The sequence below is a fragment of the Myxine glutinosa genome, chromosome 8 (genome assembly GCF_964187855.1).
Source record: "Myxine glutinosa chromosome 8, kmMyxGlut1.1, whole genome shotgun sequence".
Lineage (NCBI taxonomy): Eukaryota > Metazoa > Chordata > Myxini > Myxiniformes > Myxinidae > Myxine > Myxine glutinosa.
In genome coordinates, this window is record NC_136268.1 from 140,891,265 (window position 1) to 140,915,370 (window position 24,106).

At 42.4% G+C, this 24,106-nt stretch overlaps 1 protein-coding gene across 3 annotated transcripts in view; it reads right to left on the reverse strand.

The window, feature by feature from the left end:
- Positions 1–7,580: 7,580 nt before the first annotated feature.
- Positions 7,581–24,106, reverse strand: part of LOC137432966 (uncharacterized) — a 28,378-nt gene continuing 11,852 nt past the window's right edge. For all 3 annotated transcript variants that reach the window (XM_078783777.1, XM_078783779.1, XM_078783778.1), the window contains 2 exons: positions 17,036–17,176; positions 7,581–10,140 (listed from right to left, as the gene is read on the reverse strand). In XM_078783777.1, the coding sequence (XP_078639903.1) occupies positions 8,263–10,140; positions 17,036–17,176 (2,019 nt within the window). In that variant the 3' untranslated portion in view covers positions 7,581–8,262. The remainder of the gene's footprint in view (positions 10,141–17,035; positions 17,177–24,106) is intronic.

Sequence of the window (24,106 nt, forward strand, 5' to 3'; positions counted from 1 at the left end):
CGTGTTATGGTGAAAAATGATCAAATGTCCAAAATTGGGTCATGCCTATAAAATTAGGTCATGGTAAAAAAAAAATGATGCCAATCCCACATCCTGTTTATTCCCAATTTTCTGCCAAATTCCATTCTGAAAATCCCCGCCAGAATTGGGAGTGCAGGAAGAAAAACAAAACCTAAATGGTGGTTTAATAGTTCCAGGGGTGTACGAGACTCTGGGGTACCATTCAATATTGGGAAGACTAATTGTAGAAACACAGCTATCTCTGTCTTGCTTTTCTGTATGATTTATATCTCTGTCTCTGTTTCTATTTCACAGCTATCTCTGTTCCAGTCTCTGCTCTCCTTTGGGCAGGGGGAGGATTACAAAACAGCAAAGTCATTGTTCAGCTAAATCTGATGCACCAAGCAGAGACTGAAACATTTCCTTCTGAAAATCACTCAAATCGACCGACATAATGCAAATTGGTCAGAGGAGGGAAAAAAGTGTTGTATGGGAATATTCAGGAACAGGAATCAATGTTTTTGTGTTGCCGGCGTGGGCGGGTGGGTGGGGGAGAGGGGGGGAGTATGGGAAAAGGGAGGGGGTGGAATGGGTGAGGGAGAGGATGAGTGAAGGGGAGTGGGGGACAAAAGTGGGGGGCAGGGGTGGGAGTACGGGCAGAGTTTAAAATCGGCAGATGCATCTTCCCTGGTATATGAGGTCCAACAGAGTTGTAGTATGCATGAAGATGAGTGTCTTGAGCAGTTATGACGTTACTTCAAACTTGTACCCGACTTGTTTACACTCATAACAAAGCATTTTTGTATTTCTACCTTTGTAGGAGAGGAGGCAATAGTTCCATCAAGGCCTTAGACACCATGCATATTCACATTTAGATTTAGAACTTCTTATCCTGTAGTATTAAGTATGTTTAAAATAAACAGTTACTGTAGAATGTTTCCCATGAGACAGAGGATGTCCTTGTAGATGTACAGTGTCTTCAGAAAGTACTCACAACCCATGATTTATTTTCACATTTTGTTGGGTTACACTTACAGCCTGAATTTAAAATGCATTAAATTGATATTTTTTGTCACTGATCTACACCTAATACCCCATAATGTCAAAGTAGATTATTTGTTTTTAGAATTTTTTACAAAATAATTTTAAAACATTGGGGCAATACCCCTGGCGCTCACCTGGTAGAATAAACAGTATACTACACTGACTAAAGGTATTTTGAACCAATTCCAATGCTTGCGAGAAGACAGGGTAGCACGTAGAATCATACTAACATAATCATAAGACTTTAAACAAACAAACAAAAAAATACCTATTTTGGGGGGCATCCCCTACTCCCCCCGACCTACCCTCCCATCCAGTATACCTCTTCAGACCCCTATTTTTCTAATGCCTTGAACAAACATTGGTACATCACGGGTGATGGAGGTTGAGGTCAAGTTTCATTGAAATCGTGTGTGTAGTTTCAGAGAAGAAAGCAAATATCTATTTTGGGGGGGTCAAACATGGACCCATTTCCCCCCATCCCATAGACCCCTCTCAAATTCGAATTTCTTAGTGCCATGAACAAACTTCGGTACATCATGGGTGATGAAGGTTGTGGTCAAGTTTCATCGAAATAGTGTGTGTAGTTTCAGAGAAAAAAGCAAATTCCTATTTTGGGGGGGTCAAACCTGGATGCACTTTAACCCCCAGTAGACCCCCTTAGACCCGATTTTTTAAAATTTAGTCACAGCACAACAAATATCATTTGTGCCAAATTTGGTCACAATCCCATCAGCGGTTTCGGAGAAGAAGTTTCAAGTGTTTATGGACTGACGACACGCCATCGCATAAGCTCCCCTGAACTTCGTTTCAGGTGAGCTAATGAAATACAGAAATATCTAATTTACTTAAGTAATCAATCCCCCTGAGTCAATACTTTGTAAAAACGCCTTTGGCAATGATTACAGCTTCCAGTCTTCTTTGGTATGTCTGTATCAGATTTGCACATCTGGATTTGGGGAGTTTGTCCCATTCTTCCTTGCAGATTTGCTCAAGCTCTGTCAAGTCAAATGGGGAGTGTCGGTGAACAGCAATCTTCAAGTCTTTGGACAGATTCTCAATGGGGTTGAAGCATGAGCTTTGGCTGGGCCCTTTAAAGACTTTCACGTTCTTGCTCTGAAGCCAATACAGTTTTGCTTTGGCTGAATGTTTGGGGAACATAAATCTTCACCACAGTCTAAGGTCTTTTTCACTCTGAAGCAGGTCCTCCTCAAAGATTTGCCTGTATCTGACTCCATTTATCGTTCCCTCTATCCTTACAAGTATCCCAGTCCTTGCCGCTGAATAGCACCCCCAAAGCATGATTCTGCCACCACTATGCGTCACAGTGGATATGGTGTAAGATGGGTGATGAGCTGTGCTCGGTTTCCGACAGACGTAGCACTTTGCATTCAGGCTAAAGAGTCCAATTTTCGTCTCATCAGACAACAGAATATTTTGTCTCATGCTTTCAGTCTTTCACGTGCCTTTGCAAACTCCAGGCGTGTTGTCGTGCCTTGTTCTCGGGAGTAGCTTCCGTCTGGCCGCTCTCCCATAAAGCCTAGATTTGTGAAGTGCTGCAGAGACTGTTGTCCTTCTGGCAGGTTCTCCCATCTCAGCCAAAGAACTGTAGTTCTGTCAAAGTGGTCATTGGGTTCTCGGTTCCTTCCCTGACCAAGGTCCTTCTTGCACGTTTGCTCAGTTTGGTCAGACAGCCAGCTCTAGGAAGAGTCTGGGTAGTTTCATATTCTTTCCATTTACTAATGATGGAGCTCACTGTACTCTTGGGAACTTTCAACACTTTAGAAATTATTGTTTTATACCCTTCCCCAGTCTATGCCTCCTCACAATTATATCTCGGAGTTCTACGGACAGTTCCTTGGACCTCATGGTGGAGTTTCTGCTCTGACATGCACTGTCAACTGTGGGACCTTATATAGAAAGATGTGTTTCTTTCTAAATCACGTCCAATCAATTGAATTGGCCCCAGGTGGACTCCAATCATGTTGTAGAGACATCTCAAGGATGATCAAAGGAAATTGGATGCACCTGAGCTCAATTTCGAGTGTCATAGCAAAGGGGTTGAATACTTAACTCAAGACATTTCAGCTTTTCATTTTTAATTATTTTGTAAAAGTTACAAAAAAACAAACTCCACTTTGACATTATGGGGTATTATGTGTAGATCAGTGACAATAAATCTCACTTTAATCCATTTTAAATTCAGGATGTAACACAACAAAATGTGAAAAATTCAGTGGTGTGAATATTTTCTGAAGGCACTGTATCTAAGTTAAGGTGCCTCATCTAATGTTCTCCTCTGTAAACTCAGGTAGGCACAGCCAGCGTGACAGAGAACATGCTGTTTTCCTCTCCAACAGAGGGAGGGAACAGTCTCCGACGAGCAGATCTCTGTCAAAGTATGAGAGGCTGGAGGCAGAGATTTGGTAAAAGCTCTCGGTCCATCATTTTGGGAGTGAAGGGAAGAATAATCAGATAGAGGTGGCTGTTTTGGTGTGGTATTATCCTGTCAAGTGATGTCCCTCTCCCGCCACCATCCCTTTGGTCCACTGTGTCCTCTCCCACCAGTGACCTTTGCCTGGAGCCATATTCTCCTCCCTCTTGCTGTGGTCACAGGCTTGCCTGATGCTGCCCTATTCTTTAGCACTGCCTAGGTTATTTGAATGGTTGTGCATGCCTCACCTTGGGGGAGATAGGTTTGATATCGTGTTAATGGTTGTGGTCATATATTACGTCAATATGTGATAAATTAATTATCTATTTTCTTAGGAGTGGCATACATGTTGCCAACATTTTGTTGAGTGAACATTAGGATTCATTTTGGATCCATGGAAAGTTAAATTATTGTAACTTTTTGATAAATGCATTGGAATTGCCCTGCTAGTTCACAACCACTTGACGCAGACCTTTGAGGAAATGCTTTAGTTCGGCCATCTTTGGGGTCTTGGCCGAGCGTTTGTCGGTAGCCATTGGGAGTGGTTGCATCTTGTCGAGAGGCTTCCAACCACACAAGATTAGTTTATGGAATTTTAATCTGGGATCCCAGCACGATGAGAAGAAGGTTCAGATCAGATGAAAAACTGATGAATTAAACGAATCAAACAACCAACATGACCCTTTGATGCAAATCATTCATGGGAGGTTATTTGGCACGTGAATAGCTTTTTTCACTGGAAATGTTTTGAACCTTCAAGTAGTTTTTGAACCAAGTCACATCCAGGATGGAATTTTTTAAAGGGAGTAAAGCACTTCATATACTGATATTGTTTATTTTGTGGGTATGTGGGAAAGGGGAGCGGTTTGTCACTGAACAAGTAAAAATTTGAGAATTTTCGAATAGTGTCGGCATTTTGTGTTAAAAGTGATTAAACATGTTTTTTAGGATAATCCGAGGGTGCTGAATTCAAAAATGCTGTTTAACCGGTTCAATTTTGGAGTCTTAACCTTCAAATTGTAAAAAACAAAATGCCTGCCATTTTCAGCATATTTTTTGCCATAACTTGAATTTTAAGCAACATAGAAGGCTCAAAATAGTGGCAATACCCATGTTTGTGACACTGAGGATTCCAAATTTACTGTTACCTAAGTTGTAACTAGTTTGGTTTCGCCGCCATGTTGAATTCCAAGATGGCCGCCATATTTTTGGTAATTTCTGGGGTGTATTTTTTTATGTACATCACTTTCACTGGTCAAATGCGCTTTTAATTTCTTTAGAACAAAAAAAAAGATATTAAATCATTTCTAAAGTGCATTTAAAAAAGGGGTAAAGTTCCAAAATGGCTGCCTTTTAGTAATTATACTTTATAAATACCGTATAGCTCAATATTGGCATTCTCAAATGTTTACCTGTCTATCTTAGTCTGTTCTGTTTCTGCATTCTAGTTGTCTGTTGTATGCACATGCACATCCTCCTGTGCATGTTAGCCCAGCTTTTCTGCAGCTGCAACGGCCATTTATACATCCTTTGGTACATCCGCATGTTACTATCTCGTGACACGCCTTAGGAATTGGAGATAGCGTCATCAACTTCGGCACCAAGTTCCCATCGATGTATGTCCATCCCATGTCTGTTACTTGGGGGAGTACTGGAGTAGCGATGGTTGCGCGCTTCCAAATAAAGGCCTGGTAATGTGCGCGCCTTATGTGTAGTCTCACTGCATCTGATGTTGGTGGCAGAGTCTCCTGTGGACAACCCTTAGAGAAGAGTATTACACGTGCCTTGTCGCAACTGTCCACATCATCGGGTACCTTGTAAAGACGGCATATGAACTTTTCTGCATCGTTGATTACTTCTTCAGTGATATCTTCTGTGCCTAGATCTGTCAACAATTGGCTGTGTGTTTGAAACACCTTTCAGGCTGTCTCTTTGCCATGGCCAGCAAGCTGTGACACACTGTCACAACCAGTAATTGCATGGAATGGCAGCAACGCTTCCACTTGGCAAGGTGGCAGTTTCTGGTGGAGTTTGTGGATGGGAATGTATTTTGGCTTCTTAAGAGTTCCTGCCTTCATCCACAGCTGAGTGCATGGCATCTTATCAAAATGAGCAGCTAACAAGACCAGCACGTCAGTGTCACGCACTAAAACCACCACTGTTTCAGCATTTGTGTCGACGCAATGAAGAACAAGTCGTGTGTCCGCCTCCTCATGGTTGGCCTGTAGGGATGATGTGTCCATCTCTGGATCTGAAGATTTCACGTCTGTGATCTGTGCAAATCCTCCAGCCACTACAAGTGTTGTGGGTGCAATAGACACCGCATTTGTCATGAGCTGCTGAGAAAGAAACTCTGCTAGATTTGCCTTATTCTCTCCAAGTGAGAGAAAGTTGGTCCATTTGTCTGGTAGAGGAACGTTTTGGTTTTCTATTACCCGACGTATTGGTCGAGAGGCCCGGGTACATTTCATTCTGGTTCCAGTCTTGATGGAATCCTGCTGGTATCGGTCGAAAGTTACGTCAACTCTCTCAAATTTTTTCCCCATGGCAAACACTGAATTCACAAACGCATCTGCATATTCACCAAATGTGGTTATTCCGCTGGGCTTTCCAAGAGCCATCACCAGTGCTTGACCATCAATTACTAAGCAAGTACTTCCAGTTAATGTCACTTGTTCTGGGGTTGAGACATCTTGAATCAACTCATTTGCCAGTCGAGATTTACCGCTACTGCCTGTATGTAGACTCCCATTCATGGCAGCAAGTGAAATTGGCACAGGCATAAGCTCATGCTGCAGAATCAGGTCCAGGTTTATCACACGCCCTGCTTTGGAAGCTGTCACAAGTCGCTGTAGAATGTTTCTATCTGCCTTGATGGTCGTTTCTTTGCCTTTGCTTTCTTTGCAGTCTACAGCATACAGAGACGAGAAAGTCTGTGCTTTGTTCCTATGTAAAGCGGCATTGAAATTGATATGACATGTGCCATCAGGAGGCTGAAGAAGGCGCTGATCAACAAACTCATCCAGCTGCACCTGTCCACGTTTTTCTGCATTAAGCAAAGAATGTTGAATGCTCTCCGATGCCAAATCCTTGGTAGCAATATTCTGCAGTACAGAGGATGACATTCCCTCGCTGAATACATCGAATCATCGGAAAGCTGAGACGACTTTCTCCTCATCAAGGTTGTCACGCCCTTTCCTGGAAGGTGTAAGCTCGTTGTACACATACTCACTTTCCTCCCCTTCGATCATCAGCATTTGTCTAGTTTTACTCGATATGCAAGTTCTCAAGTTATATGATAGTGCCCATCTGCCTAATGCAGAGATACTTCTTGTGATGCCCACAATGCCACCGCTCTTCTTTCCAGTGCCATTCAGCCATTCTTGGCTATGATCATATGATTTTGCTCTTCTATGACTTTGCAAAAGACTCCAGGCGTACTATATTTCAATTTGTTTCTTTGTATTTAAATCCAACATTGTGGCCATCTTGATGATCAATATGGCGGCCATCTTGGAATTCAACATGGCGGCGAAACCAAACTAGTTGCAACTTAGGTAACAGTAAATTTGGAATCCTCAGTATCACAAACATGGGTATTGCCACTATTTTGAGCCTTCTATGTTGCTTAAAATTCAGGTTATGGCAAAAAATATGCTGAAAATGGCGGGCATTTTGTTTTTTACAATTTGAAGGTTAAGACTCCAAAATTGAACAGGTTAAACAGCATTTTTGAATTCAGCACCCTCGAATTATCCTAAAAAACCTGTTTAACCACTTTTAACACGAAATGCTTCCAACATTTTATATAAGCACAAATTCTCAAATTTTTACTTGTATATTTTGTAATACACTTGTAATATTACAAGTAATTTTACTTGTATTTGTAATTTTTACTTGTAATACACTATTATTCCCGATACACAACATTGTACGATTGCGCAAATTACCTTTCTTTGTGTAGAAAGGGTAGAAGTTCCATACTGTTGTAACTGAAGTTCAATAGAGAGAGGTGTACACCAATACCCCATCCAACTCCTCTCCCCTATTTCTCTCAAGGCCTACCAACTTCCTCAAAGAGAGGTAGCCTTCCAACCCTGCATTGCTTTCACATCAAAGTTTATTCACCATTGTCCACAAACAATTGACTGTGACGGGACATTTATAAAGCGCAAGAAGACAAAATTAAAGGACACCGTTGCCTTTCTATCCATGAGGAATGGTGTTAGAGAGCGACTGTGCAAAATTGAACCAACCATGATAAACAAGTCATTTCACATGGTCAGGCAGTTTTCGACTCTTCGATTTGAGCACATCAACAATTTGTGATGCAACTGACATTCGATCGTGTGCCCTCTTTGTAAATTGAACTTGTGGAAATATGAATAACGCTGCAAAGGATAATTGATCAGCTTTCAGTAAAACCACATCTCCAACATCAAACATAAAATCCTCGTGTCTTTTGCAGATTTGAATCGACAAAGGTTTGTACTGCCCACTTAAATAAATCACAAACAATACACTCATCACAAACATACCAAATATACTAGAATCCAATGCAAAAATAAACGAGTAACTCCTACAGCGAAAGCACACTGAACATTGACATGTACGGCTCATGCCAGATATGGCAGTTGATGATAACGCAATAACCATTTCACGCTCTTTGTTATTTCCATCCTACATGGTGAGTCAAAGACGTCTAGGTGATTGTTTACAATATTCTCTTTCCTTCTTGGAGCTTATCAACAGTGTCATCCTTTTTGCATGTCCCGTACATCATCTCATTTCCTGTAGCCTTGTAGACTTCTAAATGAAGGCCACTGAATTTCCTCTTCATTGCTCTCTGAGTTTGGGAGCTTCCGGAAGCGTAAAAAACCTCCATAACGTTTCTGCAGCTCTGGAAGACCACCCTCGTGATCTCCATAAGAATCACTTGGATGGAGTTGTCCTTGCCGAGAAAATGGCGTGCTTCCTTTTCCAAACTTTGTCTTATCATCCACATTGTCTCGACCGTCCTCTGGGGCACTATGCTTTTGAAGACTTAAAAATTCTTTGTTGCGTTTTCGTTCGTTGAACGTTATGCCACCACTATTGCTGCGAACGAAACCTCCATATCGTTTGTGAAGTTGATCCTCTCCTTGTATTTGTTCTCCTAACGTTTCATCGCTTTCTCGAACGAAACCTCCATATCGTTTGTGAAGTTGATCCTCTCCTTGTATTTGTTCTCCTAACGTTTCATCGCTTTCTCGAACGAAACCACCATATCGTTTGTGAAGTTGCTCCTCTCCATGTCTTTGTTCTCCTAACTTTTCGTCATCGCTTTCTCGAATGAAACCACCATATCGTTTGTGAAGTTGCTCCTCTCCTCTTCTTTGTTCTCCTAACTTTTCACCATCACTTTCTCGAATGAAACCACCATATCGTTTGTGAAGTTGCTCCTCTCCTCTTCTTTGTTCTCCTAACTTTTCACCATCACTTTCTCGAATGAAACCACCATATCGTTTTTGAAGTTGCTCCTCTCCTCCTCGTCTTTGTTCTCCTAGCTTTTCGTCATCGCTTTCTCGAATGAAACCACCATATCGTTTGTGAAGTTGCTCCTCTCCTCTTCTTTGTTCTCCTAACTTTTCATCATCACTTTCTCGAATGAAACCACCATATCGTTTGTGAAGTTGCTCCTCTCCTCTTCTTTGTTCTCCTAACTTTTCATCATCGCTTTCTCGAATGAAACCACCATATCGTTTGTGAAGTTGCTCCTCTCCTCTTCTTTGTTCTCCTAACTTTTCATCATCGCTCTGTCGAATAAAACCACCATATCTTTTTGGAAGTTGCTCCTCTCCTCGTCTTTGTTCTCCTAACTTTTCATCATCGCTTTCTCGAATGAATCCCCCATAGCGCGTTTGTTCTTTTTTGGAAACACCTCGCAGTTCAATGTCTCTTTCATTCAAGTTACTTTCATTCTCTGGATAAAGCCTCTTGCTGTATCCAAAAAACCCACCATATCGCTTTCTTTGATTTGTATCAATTTCTTCTCCGGGTTCATTTGCTGGTACTTCTCTTTCTCTCGCGTCACGAAGGAAACTCCCATAACGCTTTGCTTCCTTTGCAGGAATGCCTCTTTGGACATCCTCGAACCTACCACCTACTTTATCTCGCTGCAAGGTCTTGTGTGTGTTTTCACTTGGTCTTCCCCGTTCATGCACCACATCAGTTACTTCCATGTGTCTGTGATTGGAGAGTCCGTCAGCTTCCAGTTCTTTCATCAATTTCTCATGTAGAAAGTCATGAAGCGCATTCGCAATATCCTTATGGAGCTCTTCATCTCTGTCTTCTGTCCATTCGTAAGGTTTTTGCCGAAAGACATCACCAGACTCTTGCGCTTCTTCCATTTTAATGGCATGAAGCAGGTCATGGGATGCAGCATTCTTCTCATTCAGTATTTTTTGGACTTGGTCTGCATCAATGTCATGTGGCAAAGGGAAAGCTTCTTCCACTGCTCCTTCCCCCTCTTCTCCTGGGAATTCTGCTGAGCGTTTGGCCAGTTGTCTCGGCGTTATGAAGCTCATCTGTGGATTGTTGTTGCTCGCAGCTTCCAGGGAGTTTCTACATGTGGCCCACTGTGCCATGCTTGGAACTCCTTGCTCACACTCGAGAGCACATACCTGCACAGCAGTACAGACATAATAGGAAGAGAGACCATGAATGTTAAATACAAAGACCCATGTATATACTCAGAATTTAACTTCCTCACTCTTTCAAGGAATGGTATAAAACTGACAATGTTTTATTTTTAGGTAGAATAATAAATCATGAACAAAACAAGTTTCTTCATGAAGTATGTGAAATGATCCTTAAAAATGCTTTGCTTCCTTTACAGGAATTCCTCTTTAGACATCCTCGAACACACCACCTATTCTATCTTGCTGCAAGGTCTTGCATGTGTTTTCACTTGGTCTCCCCCCCCCCCCCCCCTCATGCACCACATCAGCTGCTTCCATGTGTCTGTGATTGGTTTCCACTTGGTCTTGCCCCCTCATGCACCACCTTAGCTACTTACATGTGTCTGTGATTGGAAAGTCTGTCAGCTTCCAGTTCCTAGACATCCTCGATTTGCAAAAAGACAATTCCAATGATCCACATTCTAGTCCAGGAGCCCAGAAGGTTTATTCAAGTGAAAAGTGCCGGAACGTTTGACCTCATGGGCTGATGGGGTCATCCACCGACATCACAAAAATGCATTGCTGCCGGGTCTTACCCGTGGCTTTCCCCCCGAAATCACTCAATTAGTGACGCCATTACCGAAAAACCTATTTTGCTCAATATCTGGAGAAATATGCATGATAATATCACGAATAAGGTTAAACATACCTATGTTTACATGGTCAATAATTTCACTGACACCCGCATTATTGCTAGAAAATGTATAGTTTTCCAGGTAAATGTGTAGCTCACCCGCTCATTAAGCGACGCCATTACCGAACAATGATATATGGAAAACTTGCAAATGTGCAGTTCACATAATTAACTTGATGTCCTCTTGGCATTACAAGTCTTCTCTATCACTTTCGTCACTCTCATCACTGTCCTCACTCCAAGCATTATCTGACTCTTCCTCATCTACTGAATTATCTTCACGTCATCCCCGTCATCCTCATGTGGGCCTGTGAGGGACTCTGGAACTGAACTTCCTGGATACCAGTCTGGTTCAAAGCAGTTTTGAGACAACTTTCATCCATAGTCTGTCAGACTCGCCCCACCAGTTCGATCTGTCTGATCAGCTCTCTTCCAGATTCTTGCCACATAGTGCGCCCTTTTCATATGATTACCAAGTGTCTTGGCGCAATCTTGAAGAGAGGCACAGTTTATCTTCTTTATTCTGGCAAGGGGCTCCTTTTCGTCACCACCACCCATTCACATGAATGCCTTGTATCTGGCTTCATTAATGTCAGAGGTTTTGATGCCATACAGCACGCAGACAAAGGATGTAACAGCTTGGACATCTACCTCCTCAGCTGTTAGAGATCGCAATGCCATCACATGAGCTGCATCTGACTCCATCCGCTGGAAGGGCTTCACTTTGCCCTTTCTGTAAAAACACGATGTGAAATCACAACCAGTCAAGGCATGAAGGCCGATTAGTGCTTCAGTGATACCAGTCTGTTTCTTCTCAAGAATGGCAGCTAGTTTAGTGACATCAATGTACCTTCGGTGGTTGCCAGATCATAGTCCATGATGATGTTGATCCCTTCCGACCTTCCAGAAAGCCCAAGCAGAATGATGAAGACGTCCGTATTAGTAGACCTTACTAGAATGTTACCAGTGGAAATGTGGTTTGCGTGAAAGGCAATGAGTGTGTCAGCTTCTTCATGTCGACATTGGAGGTGATTCGGTTCCTCTATTTGCAGCACATCATCCTCGTTGTTCTTCATCTCCATACACACACCACCATGTGAAGCATAGTGTTTTTCTTCCAATAATTGAACCATATTGGAGCTTCTTCCCTTCCTCCATTACAAACCGGGCAAACTCTTCCTTTAATGATCCACTTTTGAGTAACTCTGTGCCATTCTGTCGCTGAGCCTGGTCAGGTCCAGTAATGATGAATGATTGAGGAGTAGTTGAACAACGCAGGTTTCGCTCGGTGACTGGTACTCTTTGATTGATGGTGACTGGTACTTGTCGAGCACTAAATGGATTTTCTCCCCACGATACAAACATACTTTTGCCAAAAGATCCTTTGCCATGGTTGCATATGTGGACTTGTTGCATATTTTGCATATGCAGCATTTTTGGCTGTTTCCCAGTTGCTGGAATTGAAACACTTCAGGGCACGTTTCTTTTCTCCTCTTTCATTGCAAATTATACAAACGGGGGCGTCATTTGCCATGATCTGTAAATAACAAAAAGGGACAGAGACCAATGCATTATTTGCCACATTGTAACAAAAGACAGAGATGGTACGACTCCAGTAGGCAACTTTCAGGGTGAACTCCACATTTTCAAGCACAAGAGTTGGCATTGTAATATTTCACCATAAAAACATGGGTCTAGACACATTTGTGATATTATCATGCATTGTTTTTCAGATATTAATGAAAATGGCTTTTTCCGCAATGGCGTTGCTAACTGAGTGGGTGAACTAAACATTTACCTGGACAATTATACATTTTCTAGCAATAATGCGGGTGTCAGTGTAATTATTGACCATGTAAACATAGGTGTAGACACCTTATTCATGATATTATCATGCATAGTTCTCCAGATATTGAGAAAAATAGGTTTTTCGGTAATGGCGTCACTAATCGAGTGATTTCGGAGGGAAAGCCATGGGTCAGACCCGGCAGCAATGCATGTTTGTGATGTCGGTGGATGACCCCATCAGCCCATGAGGTCAAACGTTCCGGTGCTTTTCACCTGAATAAACCTTCTGGGCTCCTGGTCTATTCGTAGAAAGATATGTAAACAATTGTGATGAATGTATCGTCCACGGTGGTCATTGTGAGTCAAATCTGGAGTTTGATGTTTACGACTGGTTTATTGAACTTTAACAAAGTCTTCAAATTAAGGATGAACGATTGTGTCAGATTTCTGTGCATTTTCATTCCGTTTATATCACCGACACCTGCACTATTGTACGGACTATAGACCTGCAACGGCAAAATTAACTAAGGCATCAATGTAGCCGTCTATGGTCTTAGGATGCAGAGGAAAAGGTAGTACACTTGCCTTTGATTCGTCAAGTCTGGGTTTGATTCCCGACCTATCACTCCAAACTATCGGATTTGAGCTTCAAAGGTCGTGCAACGTTCCTCAGATTGATGGCATGGCGAGTGTCTCGTCTGTCAACATTAGATGGAAGTTAAAGATCCTGCGTTGTCTTTCGGTTAAGAATATGCGAGTTATCTTTGGCACGCTGAACAAATTACAAATCCCTGCTGCAGTTGAACGTCAGGCCTTGCTAGCAGAATGTTGAAGACTTGGACAATATTGCATACTTTATGAACTGTCGACCACAAGAGGAACATAAATAAGAAGTTAAAAGTTTAGGCACAGGAGGAAGTCACTTAGTCAATCAATTATGCTTGTGTTGGATGTACGCACCACCATTAGAAATAATTGTTTACAAAGTAAAAGCTGATCGTGGATGAGATAGAACATAGTATGGATCAGGACATAACATAACAAAAGGAACAGCAGAAAGAGAGGAGGGGGAGACCAGTAGCAGGATCAAGGCACAAAATTGATGAAGACTTGTACGAATAAGGTATGGGGGAAAAATGAAGGTGGTAAGGGAGGACGGACAGGGTGGACAGGGTAGATACAGAAGCAAACTCAGGAAGGAAAGACTGGAAATTTGAAAGAGGTGGTCAGGGGGTGGAGTGGGGCCAGGGAGGGGATTTGACCCCATTCTTTCAATTAGGTTAACATCAGTTAACAAGCACAAACCTTTAATAACTAGAGAGTTCATAGAACACCTTACCCTGGGCTGTCTTGAGAAACAAGGACATGCGTGGGGTCTACGAGCGGCAAATTTAATTGGTGGTGACGACATAAGGTGCAGTAACATTTTGTCTAAGTACTGCTAAACAGAAGGGTTTTGAAAGTGCTAAAAACGTGATTTGTGTTCGATATTCAAATATATAATTACATTTAAATAAAATAAAGATTTTAAAGGTTGTAAAAAAAACAAACGCCATTGATGGATGTTTACCGCCGTTGATGCAGCACTTTTACAATACCTTATTTAACATGTTTCATTAGTTATTTGTGGCTCTGATTATGTCCTTAAAAACGAAGATTCCTGTTTGAAATGATGTTAAATTTTGTTTGATTGTCATGCAGGTAGACAGACTAAAAAAAAACATAGGGGCAATACCCCTGGCACTCACCTGGTAGAATAAACAGTATACTACACTGACTGAAGGTATTGTTACATTTGTGAAGGGAAGGGATGACATACCATCGAGGAGGTAGAACCGTATTAGTTAGCATGGACCGTGGACGCGGAGGAGACATTTCGCGATGTACATAAGCAGGGAAACTGTGAGCTTAAGGTTGTTTTTGTGTTCTTCACAAGGGAGGGGGGGGGGGGGGGGGGGTAAGGACATGCTATTAAGGTAGGGTTTGAAGATAATTTCCCCAGTGTGTGCTTCCCCCGGTGATTTTTCCCTACGTTTTTATATTCACTCGGCCAGCCATTAAATCACCGCCGTCCATCAACCAACAACCACCACTGCAGACAGTGCCGAACATTCCCGATCAGTCAATTAACCCCGCCCCACCAACTGACTAAGGAACAAAACAAAGCCACACCCCCAGAATGGGACGAGGGGTGTGGAAACTATAGTGGCTGGCAGACCACGGCCGAGCTTCGTCATTCGTCTAACCCGACCATGGAATGATTCGGCAGAGCTCTGCGATTGGTCGTATGATGTCAGAGAACGGAAAGGTTCGAAAAGGAGGAGGAGGAAGCGTGTCTCACTCTCTCTCGGCTGAATTTTGTGGTGGGCGGCCACGTTTTGTCTCGGGTACGCTCGTGAGGAGAACTTCTGAGGCTGGTGAACCTTTGCAACGTCGGAGGAGGGGGTGCTGGTTGACGGTGGTGCTCTTCAGAGATGGCTGAGGTTGCAAACAAACCAAAGAAGGCTATCCTGCCTGCTTGCCTCATGCTGGCGGCTCGCTATGGGCACGATCCTGCGGCATTTTATGTGCTTCCCGCGCAGCGACTCGGGTTCAACGACCAGCAAGCTCCTACCAGCTATTTGGGACGCAAAGTTAAGTGCCGGCTGGCTTGAAACGAGGCAATTTATTTTCTTTTATCATTCCCCTTGTGTGTTTTTTTGTGTCAGCTTGGAGGGTCCCTCGAAGTAGCAAATGGTTATTTTACCTCAACATTAATTTTTGTCGGATTACATTAATTTTCTTGAAACCATTATTTGTTTTGATTTTCATTGTCTCGTTTCTGTGTTTGTGGGTTCGAGGAATAAACCCCGTGGCTTTCGTCCATGTCGGTAAGAACTTTGGTCCCGTCCCGTGCGCCAAAAGGTACCGCCAATTTTCGGCTTATTCACCTCGGAGTTAGAGCAAACTGTTCGGCTATCTGCCGTCCGTAATCCTAATCACAGGCGACACGATAGATACCTCCTTAGACCCCAATTTTTATAATTCCTTGAACAAACATTGGTACATCATGGGTGATTAAGGTTGTGGTGAAGTTTCATCGAAATTGCGTGTGTAGTTTCTGAGACGAAAGCAAATACCTATTTTGGGGGGCAACCCCAACCCTCTTCCCTCCCGCAGAAACTCAAAGGGGCAGATTATTTTTAATGCCGTGAACAAACTTTTGGTGAAGGTTTTGGTCAAATTTCAGCAAATTCCTATTTTTGTGGGTAAGTTTTTGATCTTGGTGAAGTGAAGGGTTGTGGGGGAGGGGGTCAAAGTTGGATCCAATTGGATCCCCGGTGGACCCCCTTAAACCCTGATTTTTTTCATGTCATGATAACAAACTTTTGGCACAACAAAACGAGTATCATTTGTGCAAAATTTGGTCACTCGGTTTCGGAGAAGCTGCTGCAATTGTTTACGGACGGACTGATGGATGGACGGACGCGCCATCGCATAAGCTCCCCTGAACTTCGTTCCAGGTGAGCTACAAACATCACTCCTCACTGTGCATGTGTAATTGGGACTAATTCAGAGCCAAAGTACTGTTAAACTGCCGGTTCGTTTTTCTGATTCATGTTCCGATTCGTGTTCAAAATATAATATTCAACTGTAATTTAATTGTTGCTCGATCAAAAACTGATGTCTGTAGAAAGACAGACAAGGTGAACCAATTGCTTAACCCCACTTTCCACTACATGTGTGCAGGTAACTAACTTGCATGTCCCATTTAGGATAACAATAATACAAGGTCCCTTACACAGAACTTCATTGCAGGAGGAGGCCATTAGTCCCATCAATCCTATGCAATGGTCGTTTGTCCATGCTCTATCCTTTTTAGCTGTTGAGCATCAAGCAAGGAAGCAGCACATACATTTAAAAAAACCATTTTCAAAGTCTTTGGTATGACCCCTCCGTGGTCGGTTCGAACCGACGACCTCTCAGACTCAGTGGAATTTCAAACCATTACATGTCCGAGTCAAGATGCAGGCACATCATGTCCTCCTCCTTTCTATATGCACCGGCTGGATCTTTAAGGTGCACAGCTTAAATGGAGAGAGAGGAGCATGCGACCAACTGATCTGTTACGCAATCCATGGATGAAAAAGATGAATTCAATGGACACTCACAAAGCTATATATTTCCATGTACGGCCACATCTAGTATTTGTCACCACTAACACTACCATTCGAGATGCACCATGTTGAAGTCCTGAAAAAGCCTTGCTTTTTGAAAAAATCTTGCTCAGTGTGAATCCATGTCACTTATTATAATATCGTCACATCTTTTAGACTCGAGGTGTGCCACATCCATGGCTTCATAATCCACGATGACATTTCACACCACAGGATTAATTAGCATAACACAACTCTGCCCTGTGAATGAGTTCCTTACTCGAGTGCTGAAGTTCTGTGGAGCCAGTCCAAGTTCGGCGCACTCAAGGCAGTGTTTCTTACACAGACGGGTGCTCGCCAGTGCAGCATATATGGTGCCCGCTACAAGGAGCACACCTGTCCACAACATCTTCTTGCTCATCTGCAATGACATGACAAATCCTATAATGACAGGTAAAGGAACCACTCTATTATAAGGACATGTCTAGTCGTATCACTGTCTTAAACAGGCAGCCCATAGATCAATAACGCACGCATTATGTCTGTCTCTCTGTTCCCCATCAAACTGTTGTCGTCTCAACTTGCTGCCCTCAGCTCCTCCATGAGCCTAGATTTCTGTCTTTGAAAAAGCCCCCTCCCCCCCAAAAAACATGACAACAGTTCCAATTACAGAAGAATTGCACTCAAATATGGTGTTACTTGAAAAAGGGAAACCCAATTTTTAGAGGAATTCCCTTGCAAGGAACTTCAGAAGAGGCCATTCCATTCATTAGGCATGTGCAATGGTTGCCAACCTGTGGTTGTTTGTCCGTGCCTCTATCCTTTTCAAATGCAAGCAAGGAAGTAGCACGTACCATATTTTTTTGAAAAGTTTTTTGTATGACTGATCCGGAGTCGGGTTCGAACCACCAACCTAATAGACACGGACAATAACCATTACACCACCAAGTATTCTTTCAGTTGTTTTTACCTTTCAAGGCAAAATGTGCAAACACGTAGTTAAGTTGCATCTATAAGGTTACGTTGTCCACTCCTGACAACTCAAATGGATATGTTCTGGAGATCATGACAATTGGTGAAAAATAGGCTTGATACGAAATAATATAAAATTGTTTGTTAATTCGGTTTGGTCTAATTAGTGGTCTCCATTGAACATCATACGATGCTCATATGATGCTCGGAACTTCAGTTCAAAATCACGCGAATGATCTGTATTTATCCATCATCTACCAATATATTTATAATCCATATGAAAGTACACCACTACTGCTGGCTTTGTCCTGAATGCGATTGATGTTTCTACAAAATGTTTATGTTTTCTATCTCTTACAAAATGTGCATTTTATAAAATTTATTGATTACATTTTTTTATGAAATTTAATTTAACTTAAAATGTAATTTAATTGATAAATTAAATTTAACTGAAATAAATATGTAATTTAATTAAATTAATTTATTTTTAAATTTCATTTCATTTAAATTTCCAAAACAATTTAGCACATCAAATCATTTTGGGATCGGACCCAATTTGGAATGTTGGGGTTCGGTGTTTAACAAAATAAAATGTAACTAGATTGGCACTCGGTCGAGCGCATACCTCCGACAGGCTGAACAGTTTACGTTTTGCATCCCAAGGATAGGCCGGATCTGTATTCGGACCTGAACCAAAATTGAATCGGCTTGTTCTTGTAACATACTTAACTCATCCATCAAGTTTTGTCGTATGTCTAATATGAAAGTACACCACTACTGCTGGCTTTGTCCTGAATGTGATTGATGTTTCTCCAAAATGTTTATGTTTTCTATCTCTTACAAAATGTGCATTTAATAAAATGTATTAATAAAAAATTTTTATGAAATTTAATTTAACTTAAAATGTAATTTAATTAATAAATTTAATTTAACTGAAATAAATAGGTAATTTAATTAAATTAATTTATTTTTAAATTTCATTTCATTTAAATTTCCAAAACAATTTAACACATCAAATCATTTTGGGATCAGACCCAATTTGGAATGTTGGGGTTTGGTGTTTAACAAAATAAAATGTAACTAGATTGGCACTCGGTAGAGCGCATACCTCCGACAGGCTGAACAGTTTACGTTTTGCATCCCAATGATAGGCCGGATCTGGATTCGGACCTGAACCAAAATTGAATCAGCTTGTTCTTGTAACATACTTAACTCATCCATCAAGTTTTGTCGTACCTCATCCACAACTTTTTGAGATATGGTGCTATATATGCGGATCTTCACCGAAATCAAATCAGTTATTCCTTTCACACACCCAACATGTCCACCAGGTTTCGTCCAAATCTGTCCACAACTTTTGAGATAATCTACTCGTATATTATAATTCTGCTAAGGTGATCAGTCTGTCTGTCTGTCCGTGGGTGTGGCCTCCTCCGTTGAGGGAGTAGCTCCACCCATTCTAGGAGGGGCTTCAAAAACACATTCCCACCATTTTGTTTTCCTCGCATATCTCTGAGACTCCATAGACCTCTGATAGGCCTCTGATGTCCATTTTAAGACTGAATCAACATGTCTTCGATCATAAATTACTGTTTGAAGAAACAAAGGTACATTTTGATTACAACTCATGCAAAGTAAACCAGGTAATGCCTCCTATTTCATTCGTAGCGATTATACACCACCCAAAGAAGATGTGGTTTCATAGTGTATAGCTCTAGGAAATAAAACGTGAGTCTGTGTGTGTGTGGCCGCCTCCGTTGAGAGAGTGGCTGCACCAATTCTGGTACAGGCTTCAAAAACACATTTCCACCATTTTGTTTTCCTCGCATATCTCTGAGGCTCCATAGACCTCTGATGTCCATTTTAAGGCTGAATCAACATGTCTTCGATCATAAATTACTTTTTGAAGAAACAAAGGTACATTTTGATTACAACTCATGCAAAGGAGACTGACCAGGTAATGCCTGTTTCTTTCGGCGTAATTATACACCGCCCAAAGAAAATGTGTTTTCATAGTGTATGTCCGAGTCAAGAATCGGAAATAAAATCGTGAAATCTTTATTTAAAAAAAAAAAACTTTTTTGTTTTCGCACGAGTTTTCAAGGCTGAATCGTGTTCACGTCCAAGATTAATAAACAAACTCCATTTCACGTGTGCGTCAACATGTAATTCACAAATATGAAATAAATAAATAACAGACGGGAAATTGCCGAGATATTTTTTCGTTCTTGTTTCCTAAGTTATGTGCACATACACTTTAAATAAGTTTATTTGAAATCTTTAATTTAAAAAATGTCATTTTGTACTCTGTAACGAAAAGAGTAATTTTGGTTTTCGTCGGACAGAAGGGTGTAATGTAATGATCTTATACACCGCCCATGAGCCTTTTTTTCTCAGGGACTTTTCCATTTGAGCTGTATTCTTTATATAGGTCGGAATGTTTCATTCTTTAGACGTAGTCACAATAAAAAGTTGCAATTATTAAGTACTCTGCACATGGGGAGAGGGGCAGAGCTTCATTTTCCAAAGGCCGGTGCCGAACCTGCAGATGAGGTCGTGTTCATGTTGGAACAGATTTTATCTGATCCGGTAATTGCTGCGGAAGTGGCCGCTGCCATTCATCGTGATCCCGTGCTGTCACGTGTTGAGCACGTTGTTTTGTCAGGTTCTTGGTGCGAGTTGCTCTCGACGTCAGAATATGCTCCATACGTGTCGCATGTGTCTGAGCTGTCTCTAGCTCAAAGTTGTGTAATGTGGGGCATGAGGGTGGTCATTCCTGCTTCTTTATGTCAGCGCTGTCTCAATGAGTTGCATGAGGGTAATTTGTAACTGTCATTTCCAAAATTAATAAAGGAACGAGGGAACAGAACGGGACCACCAATGAACATTGTGATCCTCTCCCCCTCTCCTGTGTGTGATCCGCTCCCCTGTGTGTGAGCCGCTCCCCTGTGCGTGAGCCGCTCCCCTGTCCGTGAGCCGCTCCCCTGCGCGTGAGCCGCTCCCCACTGCGTGATCCTCTCCTCCTCTCCCCTGCGTGATCCTCTCCTCCTCTCCCCTGCGTGATCCTCTCTTCCTCTCCCCTGCGTGATCCTCTCCCCTGCGTGATCCTCTCCCCTGCGTGATCCTCTCCCCATCTCCCCTGCGTGATCCTCTCCCCATCTCCCCTGCGTGATCCTCTCCCCATCTCCCCTGCGTGATCCTCTCCCCATCTCCCCTGCGTGATCCTCTCCCCATCTCCCCTGCGTGATCCTCTCCCCATCTCCCCTGCGTGATCCTCTCACCATCTCCCCTGCGTGATCCTCTCCCCATCTCCCCTGCGTGATCCTTTCTTCCTCTCCCCTGCGTGATCTTCTCCCCATCTCCCCTGCGTGATCCTCTCCCCATCTCTCCTGCGTGATCCTCTCCCCATCTCCCCTGCGCGATCCTCTCCCCATCTCCCCTGCGTGATCCTCTCCCCATCTCCCCTGCGTGATCCTCTCCCCATTTCCCCTGCGTGATCCTCTCCCCATCTCCCCTGCGTGATCCTCTCCTCCTCTCCCCTGCGTGATGCTCTCCCCGATGTGTGAACCTCTCCCCTGTGCAGTGTGCATGATGTGGCAGGGATGGGGGCGGGGAGGGAGAGGATTTGAGCTCTTGATGTCACATTTTACATTAGGTGTAATTACACATTTCAGACTGTATTTCCCATGTGCACGCACATGCATTCACATGTTATCAGAATTAAATATACTAGGGCATTGCCCGTACTATATCTATATCTAAAATTATATCCCCCCCCTCTATTTACATGAAATGGTTTGGTCCAAAGCGAACGGCTTGCGAGTACGGTGACAATCCCCCCCCTCTATTTACATGCAATGGTTTGGTCCAAAGCGAACGGCTTGCGAGTACGGTGACAATCCCCCCCCTCTATTTACATGCAATGGTTTGGTCCAAAGCGAACGGCTTCCGGAGTTTGGTAAAGAAATCGCCATCGCGTGCACAAACGCGCAGGAAAGCGAATGAATCGCAAATTCGGTTTTATTAGTTTTAAAACATAGTTTAACGCCAACATAGTTTGCAAACGTGAAATAAATGAATACGCTCTCAAATGTGCCATCCGAGGCAGAGTGTGTCCTCCACGTTCGGCACACGCGATCGTTCGCTGCTCTCTGATTGGTTGAATCGTTTTTTGGACATAGCTCGGTAAGTAATTGTCCGATTAATATGAAACCTTGAAAAGGCACATCCTCGGGTCCCCAGCAATATACCTGGCAAGTTAAAAGTATATCGGACCCGTGGTTGTCGAGAAACAGCGGTCACAGACAAACGTACAGACGTACAAACGTACAGACGTACAGAGATTACTGGAATTATAGATAGATTGTGTGTTGTGAGGTAGGTAGGAGGTTTCATAAATTCCTCAATAAAATTATGATTTTGAAATTAACTCAATACAAACCTGCCCCGAATCTGGAAGTGAACAAACACATGATGACAATGGGCTGGTTTGATAAGATCTCAATACCATCGTCATTTAACACAGTATTTTGTTATAGTATCAATTTATGATTGGAGTTATGCTGTTTGGAATTGAGTGAATACAATTATGATTTTGAATTTCAAACGTACGGAACTGCTCCATATCCGGAGGTAACGTCAGCACGGATTTAAATATTTGTTTACGTCATTGGTGTTGGTAAAAGTTTATTTTTTATATTAATGCTATTTAATTTGTAATTGGAGTTATGCTGTTTGGAATGAAAATGGAGATATTGAGGTCAAATTAATGAGGAAATGACTTGAGGGTTTCTACTTTCTAACTGTGACATTCGCAGATCACCATTTGCAGATTCACCATTGACTGGATATAGAACCTTTCAAACGGGTACGTTTTTTGTGCAAGTCCTTCACGAACCTGCTTTCCTTGCTTGATGTTCGACTACAGGTGGCACAGGAATGTGGAGTTTATTGGTTCATGGTTCCCCATTTGCCGTTTTCTTACCCAAGTCTTTCACGAAAGTGCTGTCCATGTCTGACGTGCGACTGAAGGTGGCACAGGAATGTGGAATTTATTGGTTCCATGGTTTAGTATTCACTGTTTCCGTATTGTCTGTTTCCTTTCGCGCCCCCCCCCCCCATCCTCCCCCCGCACCTGTGCGTAGCACTGGTACCTCCCTAGTGGTTTATATATAGTTATTGGCCTGTCTCTCAATGGTGAAGAATGATGTAAAAAATTTTAAATCAGATCCGGAACTTCACCAAAATCTAATCATTTAGTCGTTGTCTCAAACCCAACCACTCCACCAAATTTTGTCCGAATCCGTCTGCAACTTTTGGAGATATCCTGTTCACAGACAAACAGACAGGGGTGAAAACATAAGCTCCGCCCACCTTAGGTGGTGCAGTTAAAAATGGTTGTTGACTGGGGTGTTATTACTTGCCCCATTTAAGCCAAGCCGGGGTGAGACTGCAGGCTCAAAGGCCCCTGGCGTGGACGGAGGTAATGTTTTATCGCTGTCTGTTTGTCTGTAAGCAGGATATCTGAAAGAGCGGTAGACAGATTCGGATGAAACTTGGGGGACAGGTTGTGTGTGTAACAAGGACAAATCGATTTGATTTTGGTGAAGATCCGAATCCGGATCCAGATACAAGAATTTATTTTAAATCATTCTTCACCATTGAGAGATCTGGCCAAAAGCGATACATATCACGGTATCTCAAAAGGTTGTGGACGAGTTATGACAAAACCAGGTGGATACGTTGGCTAGGTGACAATAACAAGCCGATTCGATTTTGCTTCTGGTCCGAATCCAGATCCGGCCTATCAGTGGGATACAAAACATAAACCGTTCAGCCTGGCGGAGGTGCGCGATCCACCGAGTGCAGTTTGAGTTAATCATATTTTGAACAAAGTCATGTTTCTGTTAAGACGTTATTGTTTAAGCATTATCACATTATTGTTGTCATTCGCGGTAAACTTACACAAAATATATTTTTGGGAGTGCCAATTAAATGTGCTATTGCCGTGAGGACACACACAAACCACACGTCGAGGCATAGACCATGAAATTAGAACTTCACACTTTGATTTGAAGAATGAAATTAAGTATCATGTTATTTTGAATTAGTACCAAGGAGGCAGTTTCTTCCAGATTATAAAGTTGTATCACAGTCATTGTAACTAGAAAAATACAATTCAGTGGAGCAGTCGGTCTGAGTCTATTTTTTTTATTTATGTATACCTGCTCTGAGGCTATATACCTGCTCTGAGGCTATATACCTGCTCTGAGGCTAGATACCTGCTCTGAGTCTGTATATCTGCTCTGAGGCTATATACCTGCTCTGAGTGTGTATATCTGCTCTGAGGCTATACATCTGCTCTGAGTCTGTATATCTG